General features: G+C 42.6%; 1 protein-coding gene across 1 annotated transcript in view; it reads right to left on the bottom strand.

Annotated features, from left to right (window-relative positions):
* zdhhc24 (zDHHC palmitoyltransferase 24) overlaps window positions 1–11,461 on the bottom strand; it is a gene marked incomplete at its 3' end in the record, with an annotated part of 58,496 nt that overhangs the window by 4,116 nt on the left and 42,919 nt on the right. Inside the window, 3 exon segments of the mRNA XM_084331346.1 lie at window positions 1,096–1,179; window positions 6,007–6,163; window positions 7,798–7,918. Of these exon segments, the coding sequence (XP_084187472.1) occupies window positions 1,096–1,179; window positions 6,007–6,163; window positions 7,798–7,918 (362 nt within the window).

The following is an 11,461-nucleotide window of genomic DNA, read 5'->3' as shown; positions in this document are numbered from 1 at the left end:
AAACAATATCTATATATTTCTTTTGTGGTGTATTCGCTGTAGTCTATATTCAACAGACCTATATTTTGACGGGATCATCCCTATGTTCCCCGGGTCCTATGTTCCCCAGGTCCTATGTTCCCCGCTTTGATTGATTAATAGATTGAAAATTGTATACATTTTTATTATTTTATTAATTATTAATGTCCACCTTGTTTCGAACGGTTAAGCTTAGGCCCTCTTTCAGGGCGGCTACGTGGCGCAGTGGGCAAGGCGCTCGCAACGAATGCTGGAGACTAGGCTCGAACAGGATGCCCCGCTCTCCACATTGCTTTCAGTTTAGCTGGTCGTCCACAGTAATACACATTGGCCGTATTAGGGGGTGGGAAACTGAAGGGTGGGGATCGGGCGTTGTGGACAGCGACTCCTACAGGTCGGTTGGTGCGCCTGCGCAGTAGAATCAGGAAGCGACGGGGGCGGGGCCCCTCCAAAGCGCAGACCCCCGACGCTGAAAGATCGAGCTGCGCAGGTGGAAAGATGCGACTGCTGTTACCTCAAGTACCGGAGGGGACTTGTGCTATGTATGACTTAGTCCACATTGCAGCCGGCTTGTGGGAGGCAAGAAACAGCGTTCGTGACAGGGGAGGGTTGAATTGGATGATATGAAAATTGGGATGGGAGAAAATATAGAAAATGGGAGAAAAAGTGGATAAAAAAAAAAAAAGCTTAGGCCCTCTTTCGAACTGGTTAAGGTTAGAGTTTGGAATCAGGGCTGGTGGTCTAAAATTTTCAATCAATCAATCAATCAATCAATCAATCAATCAATCAATCAAAGCGGGGAACATAGGACCCTATTTTGACAACTTTTACGTAGTTATGTGCAATATGTATATTGTTTACATTCAACAGACCTATATTTTGACTACTTATATGTAGATGTGCAATACGTCTGGCATATACGTGTAGAGTTTGACCTACTGCTCATTTAATATTGCAAACGAAAAACTTCAATAAACAAAGTTTTGAGGGAAAAAAAATAATAAAGGTAAAATAAGAAACACAACTCTGAGGGAACACATTGAGACTTTTGAACAGACAGATGTTTGTCTTCCTCACCTTCCTCCGAGCGGACAGGGTCTCCTCCGTGAGCTGCTGCTGCCAGCGAGGGAAGCCGTCTTCTAGATGCCGCTTGTACTCCATCTGCAGGGGTCAAAGGTCGCACGGATAACACAGCGGTGAAGATCGAGTGACGTGGCATTAAGACGTGTGTGTGTGTCTGACTCTCTCAACCCCGTGCTCTTTGCATCTTTAAAATATCCTTGAAACCACGTACCTAAACACTTTTGATAGATTTGATTAGATTAGATTAGATTAGACCATAATCCAAATGTATTATCATACAATAGTATATATATTAATTAGAGGTGGGCATAGATTAATGTTTTTAATCTAGATTAATCTATCTGCAATCCTGGATTTAATCTAGATTAATCTAGATTAAAATGGCTCAAAAAAAAAAAAAAAACCTGCCGAAGGCATTCAAAATATGTGTGTTCTACCCAAATAATGACCAGAAGTAAGTCCTTACTTTTTCTTTCCTCCTTATGTTTCTCATACTGTTTGAAAAAGCTGTTTTGCTATGATAATTGGTAATGAAATATCAAAATAATGTTCAATAAGATGTACTTGTGTTTAATAAGTTGTTTTATTCAGAAGTTAACACAAATAAATAATATTACCAGTACAGTACAGTATCTAGCACTCTCAGGAGCAAAACAGAAAGAATAATTTCAAACTTGAACTATGTGACATGGCTTGAATCAACTGCTCCAGTGGAGTTGCTCAGTGGCCAATGGTGTCAACTGTGGTTGTACTGGGCAGCTCCCAGGTGTGAATGGAACTGTGTGAATGTGAAGCAGGGCGTTCCTGAAAAAGAGCATCTGTGCTCAGCGAACCTACCCTGGGTAAATAAATGTAAAAAAAAAAAATGTAAAAAAAAAAAAAAAAAAAAAAATTTAGATTAATGCGTTAATTATATTATCGCGCGATACTAGTATAGCGTTAACGCAGCACGTTAACGCCGTTAACGGCCCAGCTCTAATATTAATATATACAATGGTACACGAATGAATACACTATGGTAGTAGATCCTCACAGGAATGGGAGTGGCTGGCTCTGCGCTGACATGGCTGACATCATACCTCAATGACCGCTCCTACCAAGTGTCATGGAGAGGGACCCTGTCGGCCACCCGCCCCCCTGCGGACGGGTGCCCCCCAGGGCTCGGTCCTAGGACCCCTTCTCTTCTCCCTCTACACTAAATCACTGCGTAACATTATCACGTCTCATGGCATCTCGTATCATTGCTATGCCGATGATACTCAACTCTTCCTCTCCTTCCCTCCCTCCCTCCCTCAGATATCCACGTCTCTGAGCGGATCTCGGCCTGTCTGTCCGACATCTCCGCCTGGATGAAGTCCAACCGCCTCAAACTGAACCTAAGCAAAACAGAATTGCTCCACCTGCCGGCCAAATCCTCCCCCCTGACCGACCTCTCCATCACAGTCGAGAATGCAGCTGTGACCGCGTCCCCGACCGCCAAGAACCTTGGTGTTGTCCTCGACGACCAGTTGAACTTCTCTGCTCAAATCGCAGCGACAACCAGAACCTGCAGATTCCTCCTGAGCAACGTCAGAAGGATCCGCCCCTTCCTGACAAAAGAAGCCACCCAACTCCTCGTCCAATCAACAGTCATCTCCCGCCTCGACTACTGCAACGCCCTGCTCGCTGGCCTCCCGGCCACTGCCACTAAGCCTCTTCAACTCATTCAGAACGCAGCGGCCCGCCTGATCTCAAACCTACCTGGCATACCGTGCGGCAAAGGGAACCGCTCCCGCCTACCTCCGGTCAATGGTCTCTAACTACACACCCTCAAGAAGACTCCTACGCTCTGCATCTTCTGGCCGCCTCAGACCCACTCCTATCCGAGCTCCGGGAGGGTCATCAAGGAGAAGCCGCCTATTCTCAGTCCTTGCCCCACAATGGTGGACCCCAGTTAGGACAGCCGAATCCCGTCCAATCTTTCGCCGTCGACTAAAGACGCACTTCTTCAACCATTATCTGGAATAATAAAAATTATAAATAAATTAAATAAATAAAAATGGAATAAACATATTCAAATCTAACCCTAACTAACCTTACTGTCATGCACTTGTCCTAATAAACTAACCTACACTGTAGCACTCAACACTTTGATGAACATTATTGTTACTCAGCTGATAAGAGTTGTGCCCTTCCTGATGACTTGTCGTACAGAACTTGTAAGTCACTTTGGATAAAAGCGTTTCAGCTAAATGACTAAATGTAAATGTAAACCATACTAGCCAGTGGTATAGCTACTAAGACTAGGTATGGAATATGTACAGATGTAGCCGGTGTGATCTTAACTGCGTTGTGTTTTGTCGATTCAACCCCTGTTAAGGGATCGCCCTGAGTGGGAGTTGAACCCCGATCTCCCGCGTCGCGGGCGGCATCACAGACCACTAGGCGGGCCATACTTTTTTTTTTGGAAAATCAATCGAGTGGGGTGTCTAAAATATGTGTTTTTTTGTGGGGAATTCAAATATGGGATTATTTTTCTAATCGGATAACTCCTACCTACATTGTTTTGGATTTCAAAATGGCCGATTTGACCATTTTTCACCCCTTGGCCATACATGGATGCCAACATGAATCTGAAGGAAATCCTAACATGCAAGGTGTCTAAATGATGTGTTTCTTAATGAGGAATTCAAATATGAGTTCATTTTTGGGATATGATAACTCTAACCTACATCATTTTGGATTTCAAAATGGCCGATTTTACCATTTTTCACCCCTTGGCCATACATGGATGCCAACATGAATCTGAAGGAAATCCTAACATGCAAGGTGTCTAAATTATGTGTTTCTTAATTGGGAATTCAAATATGAGGTCATTTTTGGGATAGGATAAATATAACCTGCATAATTTTGGATTTCAAAATGGCTGATTTTACCATTTGAACCCATTGGTATTGTATTACAAAATTGCAAAGATAAAAAATATATGGGAAATCATTTATAATGACAAAGCCATCAAATGTATTAACAAGTGAACTGTATATAACTGGATACAACTCCAAAGATCAATAATAATAATACTAACAATAATAAATTGTATTTGTAATGCACACAAACACCTAAGTGCTAAATCTCGATCTCCTGACTTCTTGAACTTTGCCAGGTTCCAATATCTTGATTGGACTCATTCTTGGATGGCAAGATCTCCTACTGTACTGCTTTAGCCACCAACCTACAAACACAAACTTAAAGTCTACGTCAGCCATAAATAGGTGAGCTCTTTCCAGAACTACTCAGCAGAAACCTCTGTAACCATTTTAACAAACGTCTCAATGTATTGAGAAAATCCATGGGGCTCCATCAATCCATGGGGCTCCATCAATCCTCTATCTTTGCAATTTTGTAATACAATACCAATGGGTTCAAATGGTAAAATCAGCCATTTTGAAATCCAAGATTATGCAGGTTATATTTATCCTATCCCAAAAATGAATTTGAATTCCCCATTAAGAAACACATCATTTAGACACCTTGCATGTTAGGATTTCCTTCAGATTCATGTTGGCATCCATGTATGGCCAAGGGGTGAAAAATGGTAAAATCGGCCATTTTGAAATCCAAAATGATGTAGGTTAGAGTTATCCTATCCCAAAAATGAACTCATATTTGAATTCCCCATTAAGAAACACATCATTTAGACACCTTGCATGTTAGGATTTCCTTCAGATTCATGTTGGCATCCATGTATGGCCAAGGGGTGAAAAATGGTCAAATCGGCCATTTTGAAATCCAAAACAATGTAGGTAGGAGTTATCCGATTAGAAAAATAATCCCATATTTGAATTCCCCACAAAAAAACACATAATTTAGACACCCCACTCGATTGATTTTCAAAAAAACATCTTAGGCAACCAACTTGCGCCTAGCCATGCTCTGCCGCGGAGCTCTGCCGCGGCATTATGCAGCCGTAATCCCCCCTCTTTTAACATCGACGGTTAGCTCAACTCGTTCGCCGCCTTGCTGTGGAGCCTGTGGTGCGTTGGTCACAAGTTCTAATCACTTCAATCTTTTTTTTATTTATTTTTTTTTAACGTGCATTCTTTCGCCAGTTAAGTTTAGGCATTGTTTCGGAGTTGGTTAAGGTTAGGGTTAAGTTTAGGCATTGTTTCGGAGTTGGTTAAGGTTAGGGTTAAGTTTAGGCATTGTTTCGGAGTTGGTTAAGGTTAGAGTTTGTCGCAGAGCATGGCAATAGAATGCAGCCTATTTCCTCTCCCGCGGTCACATGGGCGTCGTGGCCAATCAGAGAAACGCTGAACGCAAGTTGGTTGCCTAAAATGTTGACGCGGTCTGGATGCCTCTGGGGAGTGAGTTTTACTTGCAGTACCGCTTAACGTCCACAGCCACTTCACTTACTGTACCTCGTGACTGTGGATAGACTGCGGTACCTCCGTTACACAGATATAGGTAAAAGTATATACAGTGTGTACAGTGTACAGTATGGGTATATATACAGATATGCATATATACTGTATATATATGTACAAGACAGTTGTAGGCAGTGCGGGCAGTAGACTGTATATGGTATGAATAACAGGCAACAGAGCCTTGAATATAGGAATTTATACGGTATGGAAAGAGAGAGAGAGTGTGTGTGTGTGTGTGTGTGTGTGAGAGAGAGAGAGAGAGAGAGAGGGAGAAAGATATATATATTATACCTGTATCACTGTACATATTTATACTACAACTCTGTACATACATCTGATTAGCACTATTACTCATTTAGTATACTCATTTATATATTTTATACCCAGTTTAATCACCTGCACATTGTATATTACTGTCATATATTACTGTACATTTGCACTCTTTTCGGTTAACCGTCTGTAGTGTGGTAGTGAAAGGGTTAATTGAAGAGCTGTATCTCACGCGGATAGTGTTCATGGCAGCCGTGCGGGCCACCATGCCTCTCAGGGTGTCCTGAGCTCTGTCAAACTCCTGCAGCAGCTGTCTGTTGTGCCGTTGAGCAAGGCACTGTCTGTCTCTCAGCTCCTGCCAGCGCCTCTGCAGACGCACAACCTCGCTGCTGGAGACACACACAGAGACACACACACAGAGACACACACAGAGACACACACAGAGACACACAGAGACACACAGAGACACACACACACAGAGACACACAGAGAGACACACAGAGAGACACAGAGACACACACACACACAGAGACACACACAGAGACACACACAGAGACACACAGAGACACACAGAGACACACACACACACAGAGACACACACAGAGACACACAGAGACACACAGAGACACACAGAGACACACACACACAGAGACACACACAGAGACACACAGAGACACACACAGAGACACACACAGAGACACACAGAGACACACAGAGACACACACACACACAGAGACACACACAGAGACACACAGAGAGACACACAGAGACACACACACACACAGAGACACACACAGAGACACACACAGAGACACACACAGAGACACACACAGAGACACACACACAGAGACACACACACAGAGACACACAGAGACACACACAGAGACACACACACAGAGACACACACACAGAGACACACAAAGACGCACACAGAGACACACACACACACAGAGACACACAGAGACACACAGAGACACACAGAGACACATAGAGAGACACACAGAGACACACACACAGATACACACACACAGAGACACACAGAGACACACACAGAGACACACACACAGAGACACACACACAGAGACACACAAAGACGCACACAGAGACACACACACACACAGAGACACACAGAGACACACAGAGACACACAGAGACACACAGAGAGACACACACACAGATACACACACAGAGACACACAGAGACACACACACAGAGACACACAGAGACACACAGAGACACACACAGAGACACACAGAGACACACACACAGAGACACACACACAGAGACACACAGAGACACACAAAGACACACACAGAGACACACACACAGAGACACACAGAGACACACATAGAGACACACACAGAGACACACAGAGACACACACAGAGACACACACAGAGACACACACAGAGACACACAGAGACACACACACAGAGACACACACACAGAGACACACAGAGACACACACAGAGACACACACAGAGACACACACACAGAGACACACACACAGAGACACACAGAGACACACACACAGAGACACACAGAGACACACACAGAGACACACACACAGAGACACACAGAGACACACACACAGAGACACACAGAGACACACACAGAGACACACAGAGACACACACAGAGACACACACACAGAGACACACAGAGACACACACAGAGACACACAGAGACACACACAGAGACACACACACACACACAGAGAGACACAGACACACACAGAGACACACACACACAGAGACACACACACACACACACACACACACACACACAGAGACACGTACATAAACACATTAAAAATAATACAAAAGTGTAAAAGATGAGGATGGTTTACATCAGTTTACAGCAATTCATATAATAATAATAATAATAATAATAATAATAATAATAGTCCTGGATGCCGCGCGGTGTGTGTCTCCAGTACTATAAACCCTTGAAGCGGGCCGTCAGTCAGCTAGTAGTCGAGTCATCCACAGCGCTCCATCTGGCACCGTGACAGAGTCAACTCACCTGTTCACCATGTGCTCCGCTGGTCCCCTGAGACCAGGAAGTGTCTCCTCTCTGTCCCTCAGACGCCGGGGGGACAGACGTCTCTCTTCCGCAGCAGCAGCAGCCAGGTGACCACGGTAGACTTTGAAATGGAAGGTTTTCAGGCGGCGTGGAGATTAAGACAGATTAAAGACTCTGGATTACCTTGAAGGAGCTCGGGGGCAGAGGAAATATGTTGTCCAGTGGAGACCCCTTGAGGCCAAAATCATGTATTGTTATTAAATAACAGCACACACAAAAAAATTTGTGATGCACTGAGTGATTTCATTATGGAACTATATATATATGTATTTATCCACATCTGTCTGTACATACCTGCATATAATCCTTTTTACATATCTGTAAGATCCTATATTTACATAACATTTAGTCATTTAGCTGAACGCTTTTATCCAAAGCGACTTACAAGTTCTGTACGACAAGTCATCAGGAAGGATACAACTCTATCAGCTGAGCAACAATGTTCATCAAAGTGTTGAGTGCTACAGTGTAGGTTAGTTGATTAGGACAAGTGCATGACAGTAAGGTTAGTTAGGGTTATATTTTTTTTAATTTTTTTTCATATCTATATCTGTACATATCCCTTACCTACTCTTACTAGTTACCCTGCTGGCCAGTATGACTTACTACCATAGTGTCTTTATTCCTGTATCACTGTACATATTAATACTATATCTATATCTGTACCAGTGGAGGTTTCTCTATGACAACACGTGAAACACAAATTCACTCATAATTCATAATTATTATTAATTTACATATATATATATATATATATATATATATATATATATATATATATATATATATATATATATATATATATATATATATATATATATATATTTTTTTTTTTTTATTATTATTATTATTTTTTTATTAGAAATGTTTTCCAGTGAATTATTTTTTTTCTTCAAAAATTGCCAAAATTGCCAGCTCTGAGCAGGCCTGCACTGCAGTAATGACTGCAGTAAATATTCGTGCAGATGGCTGCACAGGTTGACCCAGGATTAAATAAATAATAAATAATAGCCAATCAAAATAGGCTATTAACGTCATCTAAGCACGGTCCGTGCATTTAAACTCTTGCCATTGAATGGGGGATTGAATGATTGACAGCCTTGGAATCCAATCAGAGAATGTTGCTATCTCTGCTGCTCTGCAGCTACACGGAGGTTGAATGATTGACATCCTTGAGATCCAATCAGAAAATGGTTCCTACTCTGCAGCTCTGCAGCTACACGGAGGGGCTGCGTCTCCTCTCCCCTCGTGGGATTGATTGATTGATTGATTGATTGATTGAACATTTTATTAACAGAGCGGCCATGTTCTAAACCTCTATATTAGTGTAGATGTAACAGAGGTACCACAGTCTATCCACAGTCACGTGGTACAAGTAGTTTGGTGGCTGTGGATGTTAAGCGGTACTGCAAGTAAACTCACTCCCCAGAGGCATCCAAACTGAGCGCTTAGGGGGGATATCCTTTCTTGGTGCAGCGGTTTGTGATGTCGGCCCCGGTGCGGGAGACCGGGGTTCAACTCCCACTCAGGGCAATCCCTTAACAGGGGTCGAATTGGAATTTGAAACACAACGCAGAACAATACGAGACCGGTTACATAGACACAGTGTGTGTTAGTGTAATATAACATTTAGCACTTTAATAGCAACTTATTTTTTGCCGGCGGGACATTTACTGAGGACCAGCTCAAAGTGTGGATATTATGATTTAACAAGTCTATCTGTCCAGGACGATGACAACATTATTGCAGGTAAGCAGGCAGCCTAGCCGTTTCTAACTACTAACGTTATCACGCTAGCTTGGATGCTAACTAACGTAATTAAGCTGGTCATGGTTCATGGTGAGCTGTTTGTGTTATAACGAGACAGCAAATTAATGAATGAATGAAAACTTTATTTAACAGATTGCAGAATGGGTACAATATAGTACGGCAGGCACGTGCACACATAGAGCCCAAGGGGTGCTTGAGCACCTGCCTTTTTGAGCCTCGTAAAAAAAGTGAAATTTTTTTAAAATAAAGAAAAATAAAAATAAAAAAGTCATTACGCATATAGACTGCCCTTCCAACTGAAAAATGTCAGGATAGAATCAAAATATTAGGTAAAGAGAGAGAGATGCCCCATATTCCATTGCAGTTTGCACGGCCTCCTCAGCGTGCCTCTCCGTGGACCTATATATTTTATGCATAGCGTGGGTGGTGATGATGATGATGATAGAAACCGCTGTGGCGCATACAGTTGAATGCTGGTATTACACTCACTGAGGGACACGAAGAAGTCAAGTCCGATGGGATTTGGGAATCTCAAATACAAATCGGGATTGGAATAAAAAATGCATTTATATTAAACAATACAGAATATACAGCACTTTTTGGGGTCTGTAGGGTAAGCACTTATTCCCTCCCCCCTGAACATTTATGGAGATGTATGGGCCTTTTAAGTCAGTGATAAAAGTGTCTTTCAAGGATAAGTGAGCTCCTGCACTGATTAATATAGTTCAATATTCAATATTTGATCACCAAAACCCCCCAAAAAGCATAAAAAGGGGGCCCCCCGCCCGAAAAGGGCCCTTAAAAATCGGGCTTGTGCGCTACGCACGCTCGGTTAAAACACACACAGGTATAGTGCCCTTTTCAGCCTTTGAGCACCTGCCCTTCTAAAGTCCTGTGCACGTCCCTGAGTGGGTGTGTATCTGTTAGTGGCTTGATGTGATGGAAATTAGTCAGAAGGATTACGACAAACATCTGTATCTCCAGTATGCACCCTCCCAAGTGATGATGTTTGGAGGGCGTGGAGGAGATGTATTATAGGACACGAGTGTCAGCTTCCTCATGGTTGCATTGGTCCATTGGTGGACTGTTTCCAACATGGTGGACTTGATCACGTGGCCCTGTTCCCCGTACCTGGTTCAACTAAGTCGATCAAGATGTCATTATCCAGATTCAGTTAACCCGATGTTTGAAGCCGGGATTTTCCTGTTCCTCGAAGGTGGATTCAGTCTCGTTAACTCAAGCCAGACTTGAGACCCAGGATAAGTGCGCGCGGCCGCTCCAGTTGAAAAGCCAGCACGTATCGATAGCAGAGATCCTGATTCTCTAGCGGCATTGATTGATTAATTGATTTAAAACTTTATTAACATATTGCAGTACGGCTCAATCGCCTCGCCGACAAGTTAAATGCGTTATCTATAGGCTAATTTTAAGTCCCTCATTACCTCAATCAATCAGATTATATTTCTTTAAACTTGCCTGCTGGATTGAATAATCAAATGAGATCTTGCTAGCGAAAATAATTAGTTAAACTGTTATACAGGATAACGATACGGCTCTCTTCCCATTGATTGATGTATGGTCGATCTTTTACTTAAGTCCACTGTGGTGTAACGGGTTCTTCTTTTGACTTTCACGCAGACGACCGGGGTTCGAAACCTAGTCTTCCCCTTCTTTTTGCGATGTAGGAATAATTCAATTTGGTGCACGTTGAGAGCTATATAAAGAATGACATCCTCAATGCATGTAGATTTATAATATTTTAACTTAAAACTAGGCTACTTTGGCGTATAATCATTAATATTATATTCCAAAAATTATATTGGAAACACGGGGT

The sequence above is a fragment of the Notolepis coatsorum genome, assembly GCF_963971535.1.
Source record: "Notolepis coatsorum genome assembly, chromosome: 16".
NCBI lineage: Eukaryota > Metazoa > Chordata > Actinopteri > Aulopiformes > Paralepididae > Notolepis > Notolepis coatsorum.
This window is presented reverse-complemented; position numbering and strand designations above follow the sequence as displayed.